This window comes from Rattus rattus, chromosome 15 (assembly GCF_011064425.1).
Source record: "Rattus rattus isolate New Zealand chromosome 15, Rrattus_CSIRO_v1, whole genome shotgun sequence".
NCBI lineage: Eukaryota > Metazoa > Chordata > Mammalia > Rodentia > Muridae > Rattus > Rattus rattus.
In genome coordinates this window covers 57,189,862-57,217,213 of record NC_046168.1, presented here as the reverse complement: position 1 = coordinate 57,217,213, position 27,352 = coordinate 57,189,862, and the positions used below count along the sequence as shown (strand labels likewise).

Below are 27,352 nucleotides of genomic sequence, written 5' to 3'. Positions count from 1 at the left end.
AGGACAGATGGGGTGTGCGATCGAGGTCATCCCCAAATTCCCAGAGGAGGGGCGCGGGGGCCCATGTGGCACAGAGTGGGGGTAACCTTGGCCCCGGAGGCGTGGGGGGCAGGGATGGAGAAGTAGGGGAAAGGGCAGGGGCGCGGCCTCTTGGGGCGCCGCCCACACTATTAAGGCTGGGCTAGGGCTGGTGGCCGAGTGTAGCTGTGAGAGACCCGCGGAATAACAGAGCTTCGTCATGGCGCTGCTACGAGGTGAGCCCCGCGCCCTTGTTGCACCCCCAACCGTGCTTCAGCTTCAGGGCTCTACAAACAGGCAGGGGTGTCGGTGCAGGTCATTCCTCTCCCAGGGCTGTGGTGGGGGGTGGACATTGTTTGAATTAAGGAGAAACACCGCGGAAAGCACGGTCGCCAGCAGTTTCTGTGCAGTTTCCAACGAAGTGACTGAAGACCAGAGTTGGCTTTGCTCCTGACCTTGGAGGTCACTGTCGCGGTGGTGAATTCTTACTCAACTCTGCGGGAAGCCAAGGCGGTATCAGAAACCCGAGGTGGTCGGGGCAGAGCAGATGCACACGGAAACCAGAAGCTTGGTCTCAGCCACGCGAGTGCGTGTGCGGGGAAGAAAATATTCCCCAAGAGGCTCCAGGGAATTTACACTGAACCCTCAAAATAATTGGTAGTAGTCTGTTTGAAACTGCCTCGCTCCTTTTTCCCTTCCATTCCTTTACTTTTGAGCAAGTGCAGACTCTCAGTGCATCACCAGGAAATGGCATTTTAGCTAGAAGACACGAGTGTCGGTTGACCATGAAGTTAAAAGAACATAAACCAAACCTCAGAGACAGGAGATTTCTCTAAGAACCATTTTGGTGGTGCAAAGACTTCGTGGATGCTGTGCAGGACTTCTCATAAACTCAGGGGAAGACAAAAGTATTTTAAACCCAGGGGGCACTGTCCTCTACTCTGTCTTGATTTCCTTTCGGCCCTGCCGCTGCCTTTAAAATAACGGACCATGGGTCAGAACTTTGACTTTAGATGCGAGTTGGACAGTAAGGTGTAGACAGACCGACTGTGGTGGGTAAATGTAAAAGAAATGTCATATGACAAGAAGTTCTGTCTTGTGAAACTTCTTTACAGTGGATGATACCTCTTGGGGGGGAAACTGGGGAAGAACAGGTTTAGAGCATTGAGGAGCATTCGTTTTAGGTAAGGTTTTGATATCTATCAAGTAAAGGGAAATACCAGACAAATACTGGTTAGGAAGGTTCAAGACCTCTCAGACAAGCCACGAGGGGGTGCTAGATTTAATCTGGAAAACAAATGGATGACTAGCAGTTTTCTTCGGTTTTCCTCATTGTTGGTAGTTGCTTCCAAGAACGAGTAATTATGTAGCAAAGTTCTCCTGAAAGTCCATAGCGTCGATGTTCATGTTTTCCTCCCACGGAGGTGTCTGCTGTGCAGTCTGGTCCACAGCACAACCCTGCCAAGATCTCAGAAAATTGGACTCCCTGTTCTTTGGATCAGTGTTTCTTTCCTACCTTAAGGGTTTTTTTGTTTGTTTGTTGCTTTTTTTTTTTTTTTTTTTTTTTTTGAACCTTAGGCCTTGCGCTTGCTAGGAAGTTTTTAACATCTGAAGTTTTTAACATCTGAAGCAGAAGATTTTTTATTTTAATTTGATAGTAAAGTTTTTTTTAGACCCTTAAATATCTACATATTTGCATGCTGTTAAAATGATTTTTGAAATGATTTATGAAAGAACCTGTAAGGTATCTTCCTTGCATCTGCATACCCCACGTTATTCTAAAAGTTAGCTGAACATACTTAGACTGGACCTTTCTAGTCTGAGATCATCAGGTAAGGAGTGAGTTATATAGGTGAATGGGAAGTTTGTGGGTCTGTTTTTATTTTCCCACAATTCTTTTTTTATTGATATCACTTATTTCCTTACTAATACTTCACAATCGTGAAAATTCTTTTGGGTTGTGGCAAATGAAAAGAACTTCTGAGGAAACATGGAATTAGCCCCCCTCCACTGTTTCTTCAAAGGCCATCTGCAATCATTCCATCTTTCGTGTACCTAAGAGGCCTTTTTTTTTTTTCTGGATGTTTAAAAATTCCTTGTTGTGGGGCTGGAAAGTTTGCTCAATGGTTAAGAGCGTGTAGTGCTCTTGCAGAGAACCTGAGTTTAGGCCCCAGCGCCCTGATCAGCTGGTTCATAACTGCCTGTAACACGAGCTCATCCAATTCCCAGTCTGGCTTCTGGGGGCACTGCCCCCTCGTGTGCACCATAATTGCTATGTGTCCTGAAGATTCTACTCATGTTTTCCCCACTCACTTTTATCATAATAGCCTTTTTTTTTTTTAACAGTTTGGGTTTTACAAGAGTGAAGAGAATTCACAGGACATTGCCATATAACGACTCACCTAATTGTTAATGTCATTAAAGGGTCCCAGCCCTGGGAAGGCTGAGAAGCACTGCTATAAGCCTGCTTCCCAGTGATGTACTCCCTCCAGCAAGGCTACTCCTCCCACGATCTCCCCGACCTGACTCCAAGTGTTCAGATATGTGAACCAGTGGGGGACTTTGACCATTCAGAGCATCACAGTGCGGCTGTTTCTAGGTTGACCACACCTTAGGACATGGCCCTACCCCTACAAGCATATTTATGGGCAGTACAAATTGGACTTAGTAATTATTAAAAAGAAAAAAACACACTTTTTTTGTGTGTGTGGTACATTTGGGAGCGGGGGTTGTTGCTTTTGGTTTTTGTTTCGTTGGTTGGTTTGGTCTTGAAACAGATTCACCTGCCTCTGCCTCCCGAGTGCTGGCATTAAAGGCCTGTACCACCTTGCCTGGCTTAGTGTGGTGCTGTTGTTAAGATTGATTGGCTAATATTGACGTGTTGTTCTTTACCAAAGTCCACTGATTTACACCAGTGTCCAGACTTTGACTGGGCTTTGAGTTCTGACAAGCGTGTAAATGACATGTATGGACAGCGTAGTGCAGAGCAACTGTTTGCTCTAAAAACCCCACGTCCCAGCTCTGAGCCCTTAGCTCTGAGCCCTTTGCCAAATGCTCATCTCTTCACTGCCTCTGTGGCTTTGCCTTTTTCAGACACTGTGTGGTAAGATCATTCAGTGTGTGGCGTTTTCAGACTGACTGCTTTTCACTTAGCAGTCGGTAGGAAAGATTCCTTCTTTTATTGCCAATTAAAATTCCATTGCGTATATGACCCTTTACCACATATTGAAGGGTATTCAGTTGTTGGTATTTTTTGACAACTACAAATAAATGTGTGTGTGTGTCTTTCAGATCACTTGGGGGAAATACAAAGCTCACAATCGCTGAAGCAGGTGGTTAAGATACATTTTTGTGTGAAATTGCTAAACTGTCTCTCAAAGTGTTTCAGCTAGTCTTCCACTGGCAACAAATGACTTCCTGTTGCCACTCAGCCTCGGGGGATTTGGTGGTGTCAATATTTGGAGTTTAGCTATGGGAGCCTTGTGCAGTTATAATTCATTGTTTTAATTTGCATTAGACCCCGGAGCTGAGCGTCTTGGCATACACTTGTTCACCAGCTGTGTGTTTTCTGTGATTAACTCATTGTTCAGATCTTTTGCCCAGCTTTAAAAAAATATTTTTATTAAGAGTTTCTTACAATTTGGATAATTTGCTCTTCCCTCAAGCTCTTCCCACATTCACACACCCCCTTCCCACTCCCAATTTCATGTCCTCTTTTTTTCCTTTTACCTTTTTAATAATTACTGAATCGAATTTGTGCTGCCAGTATACTGATGGGTGTAGGGCCTGAAGTGTGGTCTGCTGACCAACAACCGCACTATGATGATCTGAATGATTCAGTCCCCCATAGGGTCACATAGCTGCACTCTTGGCCTTCAGGCAGGGAGATCATGGGAGGTGTAACCTTGCTGAAGGCTTTGAGGGATTACAGCAGTGGCTCTCAACCTTCCCAATACTGCAACCCTTTAATACAGTTCCTCACGTTGTGGCAACTCCCAACTTGAAATTATTTCGTTGTTACTTAATACTTGCGATTTTGCCAGTGTTATGAGTTGTAATATAAATATCTGATATGCAGGAGATCTGATATGTAACCCTAAAGGGGTCATGACCCACAGGTTGAGAAACACTGGCTCACAGCCCTGTCTCTATAGCAGTCAGTCTCTGTGCTTCTTGCCATGAGGCTCCACTACAAATGTCCTCTTATCCTCCTAGACCCTTAAACCAAACCAGACTCTTCCAGAAGTTGCCTCAGTCATGGTATTTTATCATAACATCAGAAAAGTAGCTAATACACACAGACTGAAAGAAAATGGACTCTTCTCTCCTGCAGAAGCCATCAGCTGCCAGTAGCTCCTCAGGGGAGGGAGCTCCTGAGCCCCACCCTCCTTCAGGCTAGAATGTTGCCTGGCCTGTTGTTATGGAAGGCACTCTGAGCTGCTGTGAGTTCCTGGTCAGTGGTTCTACCTTGTCCAGACAGCTTCTCTCCAGTCCTCCCTGACTCCAGGCTCTACACAATTATCCTGCAGTCTTTATAGCTAGAGGAAATGCAAACTATGAACAAAGCAAGAGGAGTTAACACCCAGTGAAGTATTGCAGAAATTTCAGTTTATTAACTTACTTGTACTGCGGATTGAACACAGGACCTCAAACATGTTAGGCTAGCACTCTACCACTGAGCTATAACCTTGACCCCAGCAAAGATGCTTTCTGTTTACCTGGGGAAAGAATTGGAAAGTCTAGACAGTTTCTTAGATTAGCCAACTGCAGGTGGATTTTGTGTGTAACTGGTAACCACACCTGCCCATTTTGTTGCACAGTAAAAGATAATGATAGCAAAAATTACACTTCTGGGTTTTGGATACTTGTCATTTGAAGTCACCCTGTGAGCCCAGAAGCAGTGGCATATGTAAGTTGTTCAGCACAGTATATATTCTAGGACTCATAGATCTGTCTCTCTTAAGATGCATTTGGATAGAACTGGGGTTGGTGGCTGATCAAAGTCAGCTCAGCATGAAGAACAGCCATACATTTTATTATGTGTCTACGGGCCTTCTGCTTTACTTTGGCATATCCCTTCTTATTGAAAGTTCCCTAGCAAACGTTAGAAAGAGCCTTTTGACCAGAATGTCCCAGAAGTTCTTATGAGGTGAGCCGTGAACCTCAGACAACTTTCAGGGACTTTCTAGGGTATGTGCCCTCTAGTTCAGAGATCATTTGGATCAGCAGGCAGAAAGGCATTTCAGTTGGCAGATGTTTCTAGAAGGGTAAACATTGTAAGAATGTTATCTAAGGGGAATGTTACAATGTAACTCTTGGACCTGCACTTAGGATAGTAGGATACTCTTTCTGTGTGAGTGACTGGTTCTATGCACTATTGAATGACAAAGATCATCAGTTATCCAATTGGAACATACCCTTTACCATGCAATTTCATGGAAAAGATAACTTACAGCCTATTAGGGGTGCTGGTTAACTTGTGACTGCTTGCACATCTCTCCTTGGTACATTAGGTGTGTTTATCGTTGCTGCGAAGCGAACACCCTTTGGAGCTTACGGGGGTCTTCTCAAGGACTTCACTGCCACTGACTTAACTGAATTTGCTGCAAGGGCTGCCCTGTCTGCTGGCAAAGTTCCACCGGAAACCATCGATAGTGTCATCGTGGGCAATGTCATGCAGGTTAGTGGGGAGGGTGGGTTCACGTTAATTGCTTTGATCTGTTTCTGAAAACGATTCCCTTTCTGTGTCATCAGGATGTTTGGAATTTGTGACCTTGTGACTCTGACTCTAAGAGTAAAGGCAGACTTAACTCAGAGCAGCATGTGATCTGTTCAACCTGGAATGCATTTCAACGCCTCTTTTTATTTTATTTCTTATTTTGTGTGTGTTCGTTTTCTTGTATGTATGTGTACAACATGTACTGCACCTACTCCTAACAAGGCCACACCTACTCTTACAAGGCCACACCCACTCCTACAAGGCCACACCCACTCCTACAAGGCCACACCTACTCCTACAAGGCCACACCTACTCCTACAAGGCCACACCTATTCCTACAAGGCCACACCTACTCCTACAAGGCCACAACCACTCCTACAAGGCCACATCTACTCCAACAAGACTACACCTACTCCTACAAGGCCACACCTTCTAATTGTGCCCCTTCATTTTCATTTAAACCACCACAGTAAAAATAGTTTAGTTGTTATATTTAGGTAAGGCATCCAAAGTGGACCAAAGAAATTGTAATTTAACACAAAAGATGTTTTGTGTGTGTGTGTGTGTGTGTGTGTGTGTGTGTGTGTGTGTGTGTGTACCCACTCATGAGCCTATGTATAACATTCTGTGTGTTTCTAAGATGCTCAAACCATCTAGAACAATATCTGAGCAAAACAATTTAGAGGGGGAAGGATTTCTTTTATTTCTTTCTTTTTTAATTTTTTTTTTTTTTAAAGAGAGGATTTTCTCTAACTTAGCCCTGGTTATCCTGGAACTCACTATGTAGAATAGGCTCTCCTCAGACTCACAGAGATCTGCCTCTTCTGCTGGGATTGAAAGCATGGACCATCGTGCCCGACTGTAGAAGTACATCTTTTGGATCATAGTTTCAAAAGTTGCAGTCTATACTAAGTTGACTCCACTGCTTTCTGCTTTCAAGACTATGGCTTCAGGGAAGTGTCAAGGGAACGCTGCTCACCTCATGGGAGCCAAGAAGTGAAAGAGGAAATGGAAGTGGAAAAGTAATGACTTCCTCCAGCCAGACCCCACCTCCTAAGATTTCCACTCTGAGAATAGCTTTTGGCCCACAAGCTTACAGAGGCATGTCATGCTAAACCATATCAGATGCCTGTGATGTGAGCTCTACCGAATCAAAGAGAACAGTGGTGGACACAGAAAGGCAGGAGGGCTGTAACTTATCCTCTGTTCTGTCAGTCATCATTGTGTATCTTCAGAGGCAGGAAAAGTACTGTCATTTTATATTGTTGTTTGCCCTGGAGTTATCTGTATTTTGATGCTAATTCCGCTGCCCCAAGGACCAATGCCTTGTCACTACTCAGGACTCAGGTGACTTCATCAGAACCTTCTCCCCACTTAATTCGTAAAATACAGATGATGGCTGGTACAGGATAGAACGAGGCCTGTCATTGGACAAGAAGGAAGGATGGGTGGGACAAAAGTTTGAGGGAAGAGGAGGAGGGAGGAGGAGACAGAGAGTAGCCAGGAGACAGCATGGAAGCTGACGTTAAGATTCCACGCTGTAGGGGTTGGGATTTAGCTCAGTGGTAGAGCTTGCCTTGCCTGGGTTGGGTCCCCCAGCTCGAAAAAAAAAAAAAAAAGAAAAAAAAAAGAAGATTCAGGGGTTGGGGATTTGGCTCCTTGCCTAGGAAGCACAAGGTCCCCAGTTCAATCCAAAAAAAAAAAAAAAAAAAAAAAAAAAAAAAAAAAGAAGATTCCATGCTGTATTTTACAGGTTGTTATAAATGTTCTTAAGGGATGGATGTGTACAGGGCTTTGTATGTTTAGGTGGGCAATTATATCTTATCAATTGGGCCAAAGGTTATTGTGTTGTGTGTTCTTTCATGTAGCGATTTAAGTGTAAGAAAGTGTGCAGTGGCTAGAGACACTGGGCTGCCAAGGAATTGGGATGCGTGCTTCTGGCAAGATATCCAGCAGATATCTTGGGGCATTGCGGTACTGGATCTAGTGGGGGATAAAAGTCAGCATTATTTCTTTTATATTTTTACAGCAACAGTTTTCTATTTGCCTGCTGAGACTAACCTATTGTACTGATTGTGGTGGTTTGAATAGGATTGGCCCATAGACTCGTGTGTTTGAATGCTTGGCTCATAAGGAGTGGCCTTCTCCGATAGCAGGCTCTGTTGGAGGAAATGTGTCACTGGGGTGGGCTTCGAGATCAGACGCTCAAGCCATGCCCTGCTCAAGCCATGCCCTGCATGGCATTCTCTTCCTGCTGCCTGCAGGTCCACATGTAAAACTCTCGGTCAGGGCTTCAGCACCGACTCTGCCTGTACTACCCTACTCCCCTCCGTGGGCTATGGACTACACCTCCAGACTGGAAGCCAGCCCCAGTTAAATGGTTTCCTTTATAAGAGTTGCTGTGGTCATGATGTCTCCTCACAGCAATAAAACCCTGACAATAATAATTAATCCTTTTTTTAAAAATATTTATTTATTTATTATGTATACAGTGCTCTGCCTGCATGTATGCCTGCAGACCAGAAGAGGGCATCAGATCTCATTATAGATGGTTGTGAGCCACCATGTGGTTGCTGGGATTTGAACTCAGGACCTCTGGAAGAGCAGTCAGTGCTCTTAACCACCGAGCCATCTCTCCAGCCCCTAATTAATCCTTAATATTAGACCCCCTTCCTTTCTATTTTGGCAGTGGGGCAAGAGATTTTGCTGATGACTGAAGAAAATGCCAGAGCAGACAAAGTTGAAAATGGCTACATTTGGTTTTCCTGGAATTTACTTTAGGGACATTTATTCCTTCTAAAACTCTACTGTTGTCCGCCAGCATTGGTGGAATCTCTCACGTGTTTCTAGAAAGCCAACAAGTAGGATCAGCTTCACTGATAAATAGTGTCAGTTTCATTAATAGAATCAGTAATGAACAGTATCAGTGATAAGTGATATCAGCTTCATTGATAAGGAGCACCAGTGATCAATAGTATCAGTTCTGTTGTGTTTGTGCTTCTGTTCCTAAGATCAATTTTTTTTTTTTTTTTTTTTTTTTCTTTTACTAGAGCGGGAACTCAGGACTCCTGTGTGCTAGGCAAGCGCTCCACTGCCGGGCTACAGCGCCCTCAGAGCACTAATCACTTTTTATACTGAGACAAGATCTCACTGAGCTACCCAGGCTGGCCTTACATTGCTGTGTAGCCCACCTTAGCCTTGAACTTGCAATCCTCCTGCCTCAAGCCCCTGCATAACCTACTGAGTATAGGCGTGTACCACCAAGCCCAGCTCCTTCCTCTGGCTTCATTACTTTGTCAAGGCTGTCGAGCACAATCATACTCAGGATGCTAGTTTTCAAACGCCTGGTTGTGTTCTTCCTCTTACAACAAGCTTTTCTACTCTCCTAAGTGTCTCAGGGTTAAAACTGGCTTCAGAGTCAGTCTGTAAGGGCCCGCAGAGAAGATAAAATGAAAAGGAAAGTGACTCTCAGGGAAACAGCAGCGAAAGTAGGTGCCTGGTTGCATCGTGTAGGAGAGCCACAGAGAGTACACAGAGGGAGGGATATATTGATACATTGTAAAGACCTGAAGAATTAGTCTTCATTCAGTCGGACTCAGTTAGTCTATTTGGATAATCCAAATTGCGCTGCCCCTGCCTCTATAAAAGACATGCAAAATCCATTTGCAGACGACTCCTCCCACCTGAAGGACACAGGTGTGGCGACACCGAAGCCGGTGCTGCCTGGAAACTGTAGTGTCCCCAGTCCAGCCCAGGTCTCCTGACTTGCAGCCCAGCCTACTTCCTACTGCCTCAAATCACTACATGTGTTTTTCTTTTGTAAAAATTACTCATTTAGGATCTAGAGACATGGCTCAGAGGGTAAAGTGCCTGCCAGATTTTGGATCCCCAGAAGCTTATGAGAATGCTAGGTGAATGGTGGCCTGCTCAGGTCCTGGGAGGCAGAGGCAGGATCCCCTGAGCAAACTGGCTGCTTAGACTAACCAAGTCAGTGAGCTCTGAGGAAATAGAAGCTACCACAGCAGACATGGATGGCAAAAGATACCCTTCATCAACTTCTGGTCCCTTCATGAGTACACACGTGCACATACACATGTGTACCCACACGTGCAAACACACACACACACACACACACACACGTACACATATATCACACACATGTACATATTCAAATAAACTAGTTCATTATTGGTAAATAGGTAAATACACACAATAAGATATTTTAAGAGACCTACAAAGGAATACCCACTGACTAAAATCTGTTCAGTGCCATTGGTTTGTAAAATCAGATGGTTTCCCCTAAACGATGAAATAGTCACCACATTGACTGATGCTCTCTTCCAATTTCCTTCCCCTTCCATCCAGCATTCTAAACCACTAACCCATAAATGTGCAAAATATGCTGAATTTAATTTGGAAAAATTTCAAACCTCTACCAAATAATAATGTAGCAAACACTTCACTGCCGTGGACCAGTCCTTCATGGGTTACTGAATTTATCTGATCCTTTCCTATAATAAAGGGTATTATATACTGCCCATGTGTATGTGGCTTGTGTGTGAGTACGTGTGTGTGTGTGTGTGTGTGTGTGTGTGTGTGTGCGCGCGCGCACATGTATGTGCGTGTGTGCATGTGTTTGCCCAAGACCAGAGGTTGACATTGAGGTGTTATCCCTCTACTTGATGTTTTGAGGCAGAGTCTCACTGTGTCTGGAGCTCACTGGCGAGACTGGCTGCAAAAAAAAAAAAAAAAAAAAAAAAAGCATCTCCAGGTCTTTTTCATTTTCCACGTCGTTTTCGATTGCTGTTGCTGCCTTTCTTATGAAGTGAATTCTTTGTCCTGACCAGAGCTCTTCAGATGCGGCGTACCTGGCAAGGCATGTGGGTTTACGAGTGGGAGTCCCGACGGAGACTGGGGCCCTCACCCTCAACAGACTCTGTGGCTCTGGTTTCCAGTCCATCGTGAGCGGATGTCAGGTAAGGACAGCCTCCTGACCTACCCTCTGAGTGGGCCGATAGTCATTTGAAGAACTGCTCCCCCTTGATAGGGCGTTTGATTCCTCGGTGCCTCCAGGTAATTAGCCCAGACATAGTGTAATGGGTGAGCTATTTTCACATTGGTCTCTGTGGCAACATACTTTAAAAGAGGCTCCATGCCCTCCCAGAATTAACTTTAAACACAGTGCCAGCCTCCAGGAAGTTCGTTGCTTGTATCTTTTCCAAGAGGTGGGAAAATGAAATGGATCTCTTTATGAGTCTCCTAGTTCACCAGTTCCATTACTAAGACTCCCCCCCCCCATACAGTTTTTGTGACTTTTAGATTGATGTGCCCTTTATTATATGTTTAAGCCAGAGATTAGCATCTCTCTGGGTTTCCCAGATTCTTACTGAAGTAAGAATTACTATACTTAGAGCTGGGTGTGGCTTGCTATAAGCTCAGAGTTTAGGAGGCTGAGGTGAAGGCTTGCTACCCATCCCCAGTCAAGGTGAGCTACAGAGTGAGACCCTGACGAAGAATAGGCAAAACCGGTAAGGCATGCTACTCCGGCACACGCAGCGAGGTCTGTTCGTCCTACCCACCTGTGTCTTTAAGTAGATTCTTTTACATCAGCCTTTCAACAGTGTTATACATTTCTTTTTAGGTTACTGTAAATTAAGACACAGTATTTGTTTAAATCACCACTAACTCATAAAGTCTTTGTATTTCTCAACTCGTACTCTGGATACAGTAGAAGGAATTGTGTTGTCTGCTTTTCAACAGGAAATCTGCTCGAAAGACGCTGAGGTCGTCCTGTGTGGAGGAACCGAGAGCATGAGCCAGTCCCCCTACTGTGTCAGAAATGTGCGCTTCGGAACCAAATTTGGGTTAGATCTCAAGGTTTGGACCATTAACTTTCTTAAATTATATTTTATATAAATGATTTTCTATTTATATAAATTCTTCAATGTATATAAATCATTTTAATAATGTAACTTTTTAAGGGAGAAAAGAGTAATTTTGAACCCAGCTCTGTTCATGGAATACCACCAAGACTTGCATGGTTTAAAATTTACAGGCTGTGTCAAAACTCATTAGTTTTAGTGTTTGAATCCACACAGGATTATACTTCACATGTCAAAGAAAACATAGGGAACGCAGAGGAAGAAGAGAAATAGACTCGTGAGTGATCTTAGTGACAGGACTTTTGCTGTGGATTGTGGGAGTTCAGCTTCTGGGGCTGTGTCTGTTGACTAGGTTTCGTCATCACAGAAAATGCTGCATCTGCATACATCTATTTGATCAAACTGTCCAGAAGAAAGCCTGACCCACCACCCGTGAGAGCTGTCCGCAGGAACAGCATCTGTGAGGAAGGGGGATAGTGCATTGCCCTGCTCACAGGAAAGGGCTAATGGCGTCCTGTGTTTCTCAGCATGGTCCAGAGGCTGGGGACGGCTCAGTAAGAGCGCCTGCTGTGCAAACAGGAGGACCTGAGGCCAGGTCCCCAGCACCCACATACAAAGGTGGGCGTGGCTGCACCGATCTCTAACCCCGGTGTTGGGGAATGGAGACGGGCAGATCCCTGGAGTACTCTGGCAAGCCCCCCTAGCTAAAACAGAGCCCCCACTTCAGGGAGAGACCTGTCTTAAAGGCATAAAGTAGAAGGCAGTAGGGAAAGCCGTCTGAAGTCCTCTTCTGGCCTCTGTGCACACCTCCTCACACTCACATACACAAGACGCATACCACACACGAATGCACACGATAAAAATAATGTAAATGAAGAGTTTTTTGGTAGAAAGAGAACCTTGTAATAGGTTCACCCACTTTCTCACAAGGTCTTTTGGAAACGAAGAAAACGAGACCTTAAGAGCCCAGGTATTTCAGACACTGTATGTACTTAAAAACTCTCTGCTAAGACAGCAACACGGGATTGTGGGCAGCGTCAAGGGGGACATCACTCCCAGGTGATGCCTGTCACTCTCGTCGGCGCCTCAGTGACTGTCTCTGGTATCCTCAGTCTAATATTAACAAACAGAGCCACCCGCACCTGTCACTGAAGGGCGGGCAGGGCTGGAAAAGCCGGACACTGCTCTTCCCTCCAGACCACAGCTTAAAGGGGCTGCAGAAAACCCCCAAGAGCCCCGTGTTGGGCTCCTCACCAAAGGAGTCACTTGCGACTGGGGAGTAAACTCCTGGATCTCCCCTTGTACACTTACAGCTCTGTATTTAGAGTAGCATAAAAACATACACCTATTTGTGAGACATTGGTTTTTTTTAAAAATACTAGATTTTTCTTGGTGTCCTGGAATCAAATAGGATTGGGAATAATCAGTGCAACTGCACTATCTGATTTCCTCTAATCTGAGGAAATGACATGTTCCTTCCAAAGACAATGCTTTCACACATCACTGCCTGATGTCCTTATAGCTGGAAGATACTTTGTGGGCAGGATTAACGGATCAACACGTGAAGCTCCCCATGGGGATGACTGCAGAGAACCTGGCTGCAAAATACAACATAAGCAGAGAAGACTGCGACAGATACGCCCTGCAGTCCCAGCAGAGGTGGAAAGCCGGTTGGTATAGCAACAAGGGCGTTGGGGAGGTTCCGTCCCGAAGGGTATAGTGGTCATATAGCAATGTGTTCTTAAAACTCAAGGTTTTAGAATTATCTGTTACCGAAAATGTCACGTGGAATTTCTCTTCTGAAATAAGTTAGCACCGCTTTTAACGGGAGCATTGAGAGCTGAAGGGATGGGTCAGTAGTTAAGAGCCCTGGCTGTGCTCACAGAGAACTCATGCTGGTCCCCAGCACCCACATGGCAGCTCACTGCTGCATGGAACTCTAGTTCCACAGAATCCAGTCCCTCTCCTGGCCTCCATGGGCACAGCATACGTGTGTCACACATCCATGCAGGGGAGACATATTCACATACATTTTTTTTCAATTAAATATTTTTAAGTGGCATTCGGGGCTGCTGAAGAGGGCTTAGCCATTGAGGATGCTTACTGCTCTTGCAGAGGACCCAGGCTTGGTTCCCAGCCCCCATATCAGGAGGCTCAGTACCACATGTAACTCAGCTTCCTATGGATCTGATGCCCTTTGGCTTCCATGGGTATGTGCAGGCATTTGATACCTAGAAACTCACATAGGCACACACACATAAGCAATAAATTAATAACTAAATCTAATGAAAGAAGGTGGAATGTCACTTGGCCCAATCCAAACCCGGGGATTTTGCCCTGAACTGGTCCTGTTTCCCATAGAACACAGAACAGCATTTGATTCACCTGACCAGAGGGAACTGCTTAGTACAGCAGTGGAGGCAGGTTCGGGGGATTTTCTTTTCAGGGGTGGGGTACTGTTCTGTTTCGTTTGCCAACTGTAAAGTCATATCAAAATTAAGTAGCCCAGCACAATAATCCATGCCTTACATCCCAACACTCAAAAGGCAGAGGCAGTCAGAACTCTGAGAGTTCCAGGCCAGCCTGGTTTCCATAGCAATTTCTAGGCAATCCAAGGACTGCAAAGTAAGACCATGTCTCAAGGAAAGGAAAAAGGTGGTGTGTTTCCTGACTTACCTTATTGCAGAAACAGTAGTCTACTATAGTCCATTCTCGTCCGAAGTAGATAGCTGGCCTTTCTCATGATCCTAATCGTACGGAGGGGATCAGCTGCTGGGGGAAGACCGGCTGGGCATCCTCAGATGTCTCCTCCTCCCGTTCCTCATTGTACTGACCCAGGGTCAATTAGTCCAAGACCCTCACGCTACAGCCTCCTGATACACACTTTCCTCCAGAGTGAGCAGCAGGACAGCTGTTGACTTATCAATCACAGCTTGAAGGGATTTGTTAGGCCTCTGAAAAAGAAGCTAATTGAGCTATTCTTCCTGTAATCCAGTGTTTGCGATGTTTTTGATGTGGTGAGGATGAAGTCGGTCCATTCAGAGGAATGAGTAGGATGGAGCTGATGTCATCCAGCTCATCTGAGTTTCAGTTATTTCTAAGGCGCTCCCGGCCCGGAGGGCACCAAGTCATCTCTGGGACTTCTGACTCTGTCGTAGAGAAGGTTTCTGACCTCAGTTATTCACAGAACACCTATAAAATAGAGATAATAAAGGTTATCCTTCCTGTTCCTCAAAAAGGAATAATCAAGCTAAGTAAGGGCAGATCAAGGAAAGGTTTTTAGTTTGTTTTTCCAACTGAAACGTGATCTCAGAGTTCAGGTGGAGGGCTGGCCAGTGGCTCAGTGGGTCAGGGCGTTGCTATGTGAGCACAATGACCTGAGTTTGAGTCCTCAGCAACCATGTAAAAGCTGATCATGGCCTCACCCCAGCATTGGGAAGCAACAGATGGCTGCTAGGAGCCAGCTGGCCAGCCAATGTAGGCAGAACAGTAAGGTTCATCGTTAGTGAGAAACCCTCTCTTAAGGGGACGAGGCAGATAGTGAGAGCAGGATACCTCAGGTCTTTGCAAACTAGGATATCACACACACACACACACACACACACACACACACACACACACACTAAGGTAATATATTTTTTTTCCTGACCTCCTGTCCATTCTGATCATGGAGGTCCAAAGTAAGAAGGATGCTTTACATATAATTTTACCAATTACAGCTCTTACCATCTCTTCAGGTTATCACTGTTTCAGCCATCAAGTATTTGGTGGTATACACAGATTGATGATGGTTTAATTACTTATTTTTTTTCACCCCCCGCCAAAAGTTGAATGCATTTAGTGAATGCTATTACATCCATATCTTAGACAGCTGTCAGTCTAGCATCTCATAAGAAAAACAACAACAACAACAACAACAATAATAATGATAAGTTAAAGTAGGAGCTCCAGATTGGCTCAATGATTAAAATGCTTGCTGTGCAATCATGAGGACCTGGGTTTGAATCCCAAGAACCTGCATAAGCTGGGTGTGGTCATGAACAGTCCTCATGTTCCCAATGAAAGATGGGGGGCAGAGACAGGAGAATTTCCAAAAGCTCATGGGCCAGCTGGCCTGATATAGCCCCCAAAAGCAGCAAACAACAAAGAAAGAGACATAGCCTTAAGCAATGTGGGAAGAGTGACCCAGCACCAGAGGCTATGTTCTCTGACCTTCACACACCATCCTCACCCCCCCCACACACACACACACTGTGCCCCCACACTCCACACATATACCACACTCCCACCCACTATACTCCCACCTTACATACCACATCCCCACGCCCATATACAACTTGTCACACTCCTCACACATACCATGCCCCCACCCCACATATACACATACAATGTCCCTGCCCCCCACCTACACCACACCCCCATGCCTCTACCTCCAACACACTATGTCCCCACCCCAACCCCCTCACACCATGTCCCCACCCCATACACACATCATGTCCCTACCCCCACACACCATGCCCCCACCACCCACCTCCCCACACACACACACCACGCCTCCACTCCGTACACCCTGAATGGTAATTTCACAAAGGTCTGGCCAGGATCCTCCAGTAAGAAAGCAGTTTGCTAAGGAGGGAAGAACTGAAGAGCCCCTGAACAGATCAGAAGTGGACAGACACGATCTCCTGGTGTCCTTTTGGAACCTCCCTCTGATGACGACCATTTACTGTTTCAGCTAACGAGGCTGGCTACTTTAATGAGGAGATGGCCCCCATTGAGGTGAAGACCAAGAAGGGCAAACAGACCATGCAAGTGGATGAGCACGCCCGGCCCCAAACGACCCTGGAGCAGCTGCAGAAGCTCCCGCCAGTGTTCAAGAAAGAGGGGACGGTCACAGCAGGGAACGCCTCGGTGTGTCACGCATCTGCTTGTGCTCTTTCCAAGTGGTTGGGAGGTCTCTCCCAGATGTGTCTAGAGGCTTCCAGAAGCCTCCTAGCCTTTAGTTGTTTAACTGTACCGGGAGCTTTTGTGTTTTGTTCATTTGAGTCTAACACAAGATCTTGTAGCTAGGGACTTTGATAATCTGATTTCTTCACCTTTTCAGAACATTGGTAGGAAATCTGCCTGGCTTACGTCATCACTTTTCATGCCTCATACCAATCCTCTCTCACACAGTTCACTAGATGTCTTTTTATATCTACACATACCTGGTGTCAGACTTCCCACCCTGCCTTTTCTGCATACTTTTCTGTGGTCTCTTGGGGGAAGTTTTACCCCATGCTTAAGTGACCTCTGAAGCCCCTACTGTTTTCAGTGGTGTCCTTCACTTTGTCAGTGGTTCCTTCTGCACAGCCCCTACCCTCATTCTACTCTGTGGCCAACTCACCATCAGCTCAAACCTTGACCAGCCAGCTTCTTTAACTGACGAATCTCCTGCTTCTGTTTCTAAGGGCGTGTCTGACGGTGCTGGGGTTGTCATCATAGCCAGCGAAGACGCTGTCAAAAAACATAACTTCACACCCCTGGCCAGAGTCGTGGGCTACTTTGTGTCTGGATGTGACCCTGCTATCATGGGGATCGGTAAGTTTCTCGTGAGAACTGCTCTGTTGTATTCCTGCAGGGAGGTCAGTTTGGGCAGCCAGAGTCTTGGGAAAGTAACCAAATCAAGATCCCTGGTGGGACCAGTCACTCATCTTGATGAAGGACTGTCCTACACACAACAGAAACAAACAAGACCATGTAAACCGTCATAGGCATACTGTCTGTCTGAGGTATTTAAAGGCATCACACAGAGGGGCTGTGAGGTGTGGTGAGGGTGCACACTGCTCTTGCAGAGAATCCATATCAGGTGGCTCTGGAAGAATCTGATTCTCCTGGCTTCTGTGGGCAGACACACACACACTCATACTCACACACCGCAGACCACATATGGACACATAGTTAAAAATTATAAAAAGAAAGTGTAAAAATCACCACAGAAAATAGTATTAGGGAACCGGAGTTATAGCTCAGCGGCAGAGCCCTTGCATAGCCCGTGTAAGGCTTAGGTTTGGTCCCCAGCCCCATGGGAAAGGACGGAATCAGAATCACACAGTGAAGTCATGGGGTGGAGCAGAGAAGACTCCTCAGGAGCCAGTGTCACAGCTCCACAGACACTGGTGACTCCCAGTCTTCCCAGCCTGTGACTCCAGTGAGACTTCCTGGTAAATGAGAAGGTGCAGGGCTCGTGTGGTTCCAGACCACAGAAAGGTGGAGTGAGCCCAAGCCTCTGGCTGCCTCAGAAAGTCACAGTTGAGCTGGCAATGCACCATGGCTCTGCAGCGTGAACCATGGCAGGTGTCAGATGGCTGCCACTAACAGGAGGGGAGGTGGACTGTTGGAACGTTACAGGCCAAGGCTACTTATTCATCAGAAGTGGAACAAAGTACACGGAAGCATGGCGGGGTACATGTAATTCCAGCTCTCGGGAAACTGAGGCAGGAGGATTCCAAACTCCAGCTCAGCCAGGGCTACATGGCTCCAGCCCAACTCAGAGAGAGAGGGGAGGGAGGAAGGGAGGGAAAGAGTGTGTGTGTGTGTGTGTGTGTCTGTGTGTGTGTGAGAGAGAGAGGGGGGGGAGAGAGAAGAAAGGAGAGGAGAGGAGAGGAGAGGAGAGGAGAGGAGAGGAGATACAGCAAAGCACTTTTACTAAACACTCACAGACACTAAGAACTTCAGGCAATGCAAACTTTTTACATTTTTATTTACTCTGTGTGTGTGTTCATGAGTGTTCAAGCACCCACGTACCACGTACAGTTGTGCTCAAGTGTGGGTGTGCACACAGACAATATACACACACACACACACACACACACACACACACACACACACACACACACACACACACACACACATCACAGCACGTATGTCAAGGTCAGCAGACTGCTTTTGAAAGTCTGCTCTCTCGTTCCACCCCGCCGAGTCTGGAGATCCGACTGGAGTCACCGGGCTTTGACAGCAAACACCTTCATCAGTGACCCCAGTGATGAGAAATTTAGTTTTTCTCATCAGCGAGCTGCCTTTAAGGGAACAAGCCGGTTAACTGCTGGTTGCAGACGTAAGACTCCGTGGCTTTGCTTCATCCCACACACGTGGTTCCAGGTCCTAAGCAAAAGCCTGCCTCGGTATGGGCTTCGGATTCTTGACAGAACCACAGAGCTCTCTGTGACCTGGCCTGTTTTGACTACTTGGCTCGGTCTTAAGCTGACAGCCAAGATGGAGGAGCCAATACTGTGCTGCTGCCAGGTCGGAACTGCAGATCCTGTGCACGTGATTGAGGCAACGCCCGGCTGGGCTGCAGCCAAGTCCTTCCCACAGAGCCAGCTGGCATGTGCACACCTTTTGATCTTTTATTGTATATCAAGTTTATGTCGGCAACTGCAGAATGTTTGGATGCTGCTAAAAGACATGGGTTTTGTTGTTGGTGTTGTTGGTGTTGTTTTTGTTTGGTTGGTTTTGGGTTTGGGTTTTTGTTTTTTTGTTTTGTTTTGTTTTTTTGTTCGTTTGTTTTGTTTTTTGTTTGTTTTTTTCTGTTATGGGATTAAAAGTTACATAAGAGCAGAAAAAAAGGTTTTGCCCTAAAAACCGGAACATCTATGGGTTGAAATCATCACGTCACATCCTGGTCACAGCACTGTTCCCACACCGAGTGCTCCTCAAAACTCACGCACAGCCTCTGGGGATTCGGTTTCAGTAGGTCTGGAATCTGAGGTTTTCGGGTTTGGTATCTGATCCCTTGGGTACTTTGATGAGCTACCAAATTCTGTGGTTTCAATCTTTTTTATAGTTGTTTTCCAGTTTAACCTCATTTAATAGGGTTTAGCACTAGCAGGCGAACAAAGAAAACGTTTTTTTCTTGCTTCAAATCCCAGGCCTGACTGCTTGAGTGAGCGCCAAGTGTCTCTGGGGGTCAGGTGCCTGAGTCACCTGTGCCACCCTCAAGCTTGCCTGTCCTGTAGTGGGATCCGGGTGAGAAGCAGGGAGAGCCGTTGAGCTGCTAGCAGGGCTGGCTTGGCAGTCCGGTCTGTAAGGACAGCGGGTCCTCAGCTCTGCACAGCTTTTTACAACTCTGCAGAGCAGCTATAACCAGGACAGAGGAGGAGCCGGGACTTGGCAGGACAGTAACATCTCAAGGACACACAACACTGTAGGAACACACCGCTCATGGAGTTCATGGGGAGGACAGGGTGGAGGTGGATGGTAGGGATTTGGAAGCTTACTGAGCTGAATGGAAAGACTTCAGCTTTAACTTTACTTGACTTCGTTTTTATAACGGTTTTAGTATTTAAAAGACAGAGGTCAGGTCAGGAGCCCTCAGCCACTCAGCCATCCCTCTAGCTCTCACAGAACGTCTTAATTCTGAAACTCAAGAAGAGCCGAAAGTCCCACAGCTTTCAATGGTTAAGAGCCAGAACTAGAAGTAAGGTCTTTTGTTTAAGAACGCTAAGCCTTCCTGAGCCTCGGTAAATAAACCTGAAGGGTCTGGCGAGGACCTGGTTATGTCCTAGGGAATGCACAGATTCCGAGCAGCCTGGGTAAACTGAGGCAGACCAGAGAAGTGGATGCTCTCAACACCTCCAGCTGTTCCTTCCCACTGACGGGCGTCTCAGCCCTTTCACCTTTGTGAGCTAATGTTCCTGGCATCTCATTCCAGTGGTGAAAAGCCACAGGCATCGCACGGCACGCACGGCACGCACGGCACGCACGGCACGCACAGCACGCACAGCACGCACAGCACGCACAGCACGCCAGTAATGGATGCTTCACTGTTTACACCTGGGTTAGTTACCGCTCCTAGCCCAGCTCTACCAAGTCCCCTTCTGAAACCATGGGAGCCGCATCTCCCATAGGTGCTCCAGCACGTTTGCCTCCCAGATCCCACCAGGAAGGTCCATTAAACTCTGCCTGCAATACTCAGTGGCTTCCCCAGCCCAGAACAGAGTTCCAAATCTTCCCACATTATCAAAAACAAACAAACAAACAAAAACAACAAACAAAACAAAATAACAAAGAAAAAAGAAAAACTAGTTCCAAAGGCCGGAGAAGCACATGGTCAGATGTTGATCACAGCAATGGCCCAACCAACATCTGTATTGTTACTAATTGTCTCGTTTGCTATGACAGAACACCTGACTTAACGCTATCACGGTATTATCAAGGAGTACTCGAAGGAAAAGGGCTTCATTTTTGACTCTCTGTTCCTGTCCTTCGTAAAGACAGAGACTTGAGGTCACATGATGTCTGCTAGTTCTCTTTGTCTTTTTCATGTAAAGACACCAGCGTGTTGAATGGAGTCACCTACAGTTAAGGAGGGTCTTCTTACCCCAGTTACCCAGATCTAAATAATCTCTCATGAGCACGCCCAGGGGCTGACCTTAGCGAGATGCTCTCTCGCAGGGTTGTATCCAAGGTGATTCTAGATGTGTCGTGTCAATCAGTATTAACCATAATCCTACCCATCCCGTTTTCATGTCTTGGGCACATAAAGAGTCTGGAGTTAGAGTCTATTGCAACAGCTCTATTTGGAACTGCGTTGTAAACTGAAGATCACACTCGTGGATAAGTAGACTCGGTCTTACCTCAAAGCAGAGTTTTTCCGACTTGTCCTTACACTTTCTTGCTCTAAGGATGAGTAGAGAAGGAAATCAATAGCCAGACATCTTACCTTTTGGGAAAAGCACTTTCGTTAAAACTTACAGAATATCAACCTGTCGCTGATGACCAGCAGACCAGGGAGCCCAGCCGGTGCTCCTTTCAGAGGCCTGGTTAGGTCAGTTTGCATTTCTTGAGCTCTGGGCTGGGTTGCCCTGCCTACTACTAGAATTGGAAATGGTTCTTCCCTTGGACACCTTTTCCCAAAGTGCCCTGAACCTTGCTGTCTTCCAGCCTCTGTGTGCCCTGCCTTTTATCCAAATGGGCTGAGGCTCCAGGTAAATGACTGTAGTTTCCACCGTAGAACACTTGGTATGCCTGGCTACCTGAGGCCAGCTATAATCTACAATGACTATAAATCCTGCACATGGCCCCTGAGGCAGCTCAAAGTCCGAAAACCAGGTAGCCTCATGTGGGTCTCTTACGCACAATCGACTGTGGTCCGTTTTTCACCTTTGTCCGATTTCCTTATTTATGATCACTTCTTCCTTGTATAGTATAGGAGGTGTTTTGTTCTGTGAGGTAAGCTCCAACTGCATAAACAGGCTGATATCATGGGCCATCTACCTCAGCCTCCTGAGGGCTGGGATTACAGGTACGCACCACACAGCTGACTTAGAGATAACGAGAGGACGTGCATTTCTATCTAACGCCTTTATTCTTATACAGGTCCAGTCCCTGCCATCACTGGAGCATTGAAGAAAGCTGGGCTGAGCCTTAAGGACATGGATTTGATAGACGTGAGTGTTTTCTGTTATAGCATACATGGCACAGCTCAGTGTCTTGCAGCTCTCCCTGTTTTAATAACTGTTAAGTTTTCCACATTCTTCGCCCACATACGCATTGACCGTGCACGTTGGTTGGTATGTCCTCCCACTGTATTAAAGTAGTTTGCCTGTTTTCAGTCATCTGGGTGCTCGTGCACACATGCCAGTGTGTGCACGTATGTGTGTGCACATATGTGCGTGCATGTATAGGCATGGGTTGATGTTGGGAGTCTTTATCTCTTTCTAGCTTACTCTTTGAGACAAGGACTCTCATTGAACTCAGAGCTCACTGACTTGAATGAACTGGTCAGCCTCAGGGGTGCTCCTGTGTGTGTCTACCTCCCCAGTGCTGGGGTCGCACGAATGTGCTGCTGCACCAGCCTTTCTACAGGAGGCTGATTAAGGTTCTAAGCTTGCACAGTGTGAACCGAGCCATCTCCCCAGTCCCGATTCCCTTACCTCTGAGTGAGTCAAGCACTCTGATCTCTCTTGCTAGAGTCCTGACTGCATAGGACACTGTCACAGTTTGGCTTCAGTATGCCTGTGGCCTGAGTGCTGTGGTAGGAATATAAGTAACCTTCACCCTGTTGTAAAGATTAAAGTGTGAAACCGTAGACAGGGTAACTTACCTAATAGAAAAGCATTAATACACAGTGCCAAATCTAGACGTCGCCTGCCCTTCCCCCCAAATTCAGGGCTTCTCAAATTTTTATTTGACTTCTCCACCATAGTCATGGCTTGACTTAGGATCCACCTCCCATAATTTTAACACTGGAAATTTAAATTTATTGGTGCAGTGGTGGTGGTGGTGGTGGTGGTGTGTGTGTGTGTGTGTGTGTGTGTGTGTGTGTGTGTGTTCAGCATGCATGCTAAATACATGATCCATACTGAACTGCACCCCCGCCCCAAGAGTACCATTTAAAAAACGGTGATAGCAGAACACAGACCTTAGCATTCAGCATAATTAAAAGAAGGGATCCAGCTTAATCTCAGCACTGGGGAGGCTGAGACAGGTGGATCTCTGCAAGTTCCAGGTCAGCCTAGTCTCCACAGTGAAACCACCTCAAAAGCAAGCAAACAAACAAACAACACACCAAATTAATACTAATTATCAAGAGGGTGATAAAGAAATTCTTAACGATGGGCAATCGATGTTTGATATTTGGGGAATATTTGAGGATTGGAGGTAATTACATTTGTGCTATGTAGCATTAAGAAACAAAACAATGAAGAGAATCTCAAATTAGTAGAGGACTAGGCACAAGTATGGTTTTCTCTGTGATAACGCCTCACCCCAGAAACCAAGTTTTAGGAAAAACGAGTTTCCCCCATCCTCAGTTTCTTTCAGCCCTAAGCCTCGAGGGGGCTGTTTAATTACCCTTTTCAATCAACAAGCGACCGCTAAGTGTCTGATGTTACACTTAGCCCGTATGCTACAGCTTCCTGCTGTGTGGCTTGCGCTCATCCCTGGACTTATAATCAGGACAGAGGCCGTCCTACTATTCCCCGGGCTTCTGAAGTCTGCTTTTCACAGCATGGTTTAGAGCCCAGCGCAGCTCCTTGAGATTCACTATCCAAACAGAAGAATAACATTGATCTAAGGTGGATCAGACGTCATCCCTACTGGGAAACTACAAAAGCCTAGTAGGGAAGAGATTGAGACTGATCTGAACCAGCTCTGTAACGGTTGCCTCCTTGGCGGAGTTCCTTATAGAATTCCTGAGCAGGGACCACGTGAAGACGTGATGTTGTGAACTCATTCCAGCCGTTCTCACGGGCAGCTGGCAATGTGAACGGTGTGAACAATACTGAGTTCCGCCTGCACCTTAGGCTGTGGCCTCGGATCCTTGTCTATCAGTGTCTCCCTGCAAGGAGGGCTCTCTCAGCACCAGATAACAATAGTAGCCACTTAGCCTACTTGCTGTGTGTCAGGAAAAACACGGAGACACCTACTAACTATGACTTTATTTAACCTGGAAAATGACTTGAACTTTGTGGTGGAGTTTCAAGGTATAAATGTGCACGTGTGTGTGCGTGCGTGCGTGCGTGCGTGCGTGCGTGTGTGTGTGTGTGTGTGTGTGTGTGTGTGTGTCACACACTCTAATAAATGATCCAGCAGAGAATGGAGCCTTCCATCTAACTCTAAAATCTCTGGGTTCTCTATGTATGTATGTATGTATGTATGTATGTATGTATGTATGTATGTATGTCCGCCCTCTAGTGTGTACCAAGAGTATAGCAGTTAGCTTTGCTTTAAGAAATGCATTTGATCTGAAGTATCGCTTAGGAAATAGACAACTTTTTTTTAAAGTACATTTTGCTTATAAAGCCCAGGCTGGCTCAGTTTGCAAGAATTAGAGGCGTGTGCCACTGATCACAGAGCTCTGTGTTCATTCCTAAACCTAAGATGGTTTTCAAAAGGAATAAAGTTCTATTTAACCTTAAACATGATTACGTTGACACGACGATATTAATGAAAACTGCCCTTGTGTGTTTGCTCCCTCTGATGGTTTGCATATGCTTGGCCCAGGGAGTGGCACTACTAGGAGGTGTGGCCTTGTTGGAGTAGGTGTGTCACTGTGGGGGTGGGCTTCGAGACCCTCCTCCTAGCTGCCTGAGGATGCTCAGTTTGTTCCTGGCTTCCTTCGCATAAAGATGTAGAACTCTCAGCTCCTCCTGCACCAGGCCTGTCTGGATGCTGCCATGTTCCTGCCTTGATGATAATGGACTGAACCTCTGAACCTGTAAGCCAGCCCCAGTTAAATGTTGTCCTTTATAAACTTGCATTGGTCGTGGTGTCTGTTCACAGCAATAAAACCCAAAGACACTCTCTCTCATGTACACTACAGCACACTTGCACACACGCACACACCCCTCGAAGGATCTGCAGTCTCTATATGGAGTGATTGAAGATAAACGAGATCTTTTCGCTAAGAACCAGCTTGTGACTAACGATTCTGGGGGCTCTCTCTCTGTTCTAAGGTGAATGAAGCATTTGCTCCTCAGTTCTTGGCTGTTCAGAAGAGCTTGGATCTCGACCCCAGTAAAACCAACGTGAGTGGAGGTGCCATAGCCCTGGGTCACCCGCTGGGAGGATCTGGATCCAGAATCACCGCACACCTGGTTCACGAGTTAAGGTACTCGATAGAAATCACTGTAGTTTAAATAACCGCCGGGGGGGGGTATTATTTTATGTGTATGAGTGTTTTGCATACATGTATGTACGTGCACCATGTGTGTGATTGGTGCTGCACAGTGCAGAAGAGGAAACTGGATCCCCTGGGACTGGAGTTACAGATGCTTGTGAGCTGCTGTGTGGATGCTGGGAATGGAACCCAGGTCCTCTGGAAGAGGAGCCGGCGGTCTTAACCACTGAGCCATCTCTCCAGGCCCCAGATTTGGCATTCTTTTAAATAACAACATGCAAGTTTAGATTTCTCAGCACGATCCCTCCTATTTCCTTCTTCATATCCCTGCACTGGTTCTGATATAGGAGACTGGGCAGTGGGCATCGCAGATGAGCTGGTCGGTTCGCAGGTGGCCCAGCATTTATGAGTTCGCTGTGTGCACTGTACAAGTACTCAGTGAGCGTTCACACCGGGCCACCCCGGCGCTGGTGACCAACAGTGAGACCCTCTACTGTGGCTCTGCATTTTAGAGTCTACAGCAGTAGAGTAAGATAAACTTACTTAGAGAATCAAAATACTGAGGAGGTGCAGGTCTAGACGCCATTGTTTAAGAAACCTGAGCCAACCGGACATCTCTGCAAGCTGATTTTCTACTTGGGTAGAAAAGCTCTTGGCTTTGTACCTTTCGGGCCATTTAGTTCTGTTCAGCATTGAAAGTAAATGGATTGTGTGAAACTACAACCTGGCTTCAGCCTGTTAGGCAGAGCCGGTGGTAGGTGGCGGGGAGGGGCTCCCGTCACTGAGTAACCTTTGGATGGCAATCGGTGACTAAAATGAAAAGTAATGCTCGGATAATTCTCAAGGTCATAGGTCAAGGCTGAGGAATGAAACCAGATGGGCTAATTCTTATGAATGGGACAGGATCCCTTTCTTAATTACTAGCTCCTTCAGCAGACAACCTACAGTAGCTACGTTTACTCTAGAGTGACACGGGAGTCTGAAATCGTGCAAGTCAACACAGTATTGCCTCCTCCTCCCCCCTCAACCTTCCCCCATCTCACCACTCCCATTGATGTAACTGACCTCCTGCCGTGTTTCCTTTCCTAGGTCCCCAGCCCCCGCCCCCACTCTCTCCCCTGTGGGTTACTTTTTGTCATTTTTCAGTAGGAATATTATGCTTTCTGAGTTCTTTCATGTATTGTAAGAGGAAACCAAAATTAAGGGTTGAGGAAGGGACTTGGAAGATGAGCTAGTTAAGAATGAATATTAATTCTGTTCAATTAATTAATCTAACTTTTTATAGTGAGTTTGTGTGTGTGTGTGTGTGTGTGGTTTGTGTGTGTGTGTGTGTGTGTAGGTCAGAAGATACCTTGCAGGGAAATAGCTCTCCTCTTCCACCCCGTGGGTTTAGGGATTGAACTAAGTCATTAGGCTTGGTGGAAAGTTCCTTTACCCGCCGAACCATTTTACTGCCCACCCCCACCTCTGACCCCATCCCCTTAACGATCGTTTTGTTCTTTCTTAGGCGTCGAGGTGGAAAATACGCAGTGGGATCAGCTTGCATTGGAGGCGGCCAAGGCATCTCCCTGATCATCCAGAACACAGCCTGAAGGGATCGCAAGCATCCTGCCCACCCTCACTTGGCCAGGCCACGGAACACAGGCGACCTTTGAGTCAGCCCTGCTGTGACAGTAAATGCATTTGACCAAGCCTTGATGGGTTCTGTCTACTTCATACCTGCCTAACGTGTTAGAATAAAAAGACCAACCATCAGAGGCCTTTAGAGATATCTACTGGTGTCATTGTCAGCAGCCACCACTGTATGCCTTACGTGGTGAAATTACAAACTGAATAAATGTTGCCTTAACTCCAGCTAATCTTTTGTTTTGGTTTGTTTAATTACGTAAAATGTCTCATTGTGCCCATTTTAAGCCTGCACTTTGGTGGCATTGAGGACATTGACAGGACTGTGCCAGTAGCATCACTGTCCACTGTCAGAAGTCTTGCTTGAACCGCTGAAACTGTTTCCATTCTTAAAATGTGTGATTTTTATGGGCGTGTGTCCCCGTGTATGGACGTGTGTGTGCCTACTCACAAAGACCAGAAGAGGGCACCAGGTCTCCCGGAGCTGAAGTTGTAATCATTTGT

At 46.3% G+C, this 27,352-nt stretch overlaps 1 protein-coding gene across 1 annotated transcript; it reads left to right on the top strand.

Annotated features, from left to right (window-relative positions):
- Positions 1–128: 128 nt before the first annotated feature.
- On the top strand, positions 129–27,081 carry Acaa2 (acetyl-CoA acyltransferase 2). The gene is made up of 10 exons (XM_032885732.1): positions 129–254; positions 5,532–5,698; positions 10,585–10,713; positions 11,498–11,614; positions 13,142–13,289; positions 16,355–16,530; positions 17,070–17,199; positions 21,979–22,049; positions 25,059–25,213; positions 26,730–27,081. Exons 1-10 carry the CDS (start codon positions 239–241, stop codon positions 26,812–26,814), a joined length of 1,194 nt encoding a protein of 397 aa, XP_032741623.1. The 5' UTR covers positions 129–238; the 3' UTR covers positions 26,815–27,081.
- The last annotated feature ends 271 nt before the right edge of the window (positions 27,082–27,352 follow it).

Bases quoted from the DNA above. Each gene is read 5' to 3' on its own strand.
- Acaa2 (XM_032885732.1), top strand. The intron at 5,699-10,584 runs GTTAGTGGGGAG...TGTCCTGACCAG, and splicing joins TCGTGGGCAATGTCATGCAG to AGCTCTTCAGATGCGGCGTA. The intron at 10,714-11,497 runs GTAAGGACAGCC...GCTTTTCAACAG, and splicing joins CCATCGTGAGCGGATGTCAG to GAAATCTGCTCGAAAGACGC.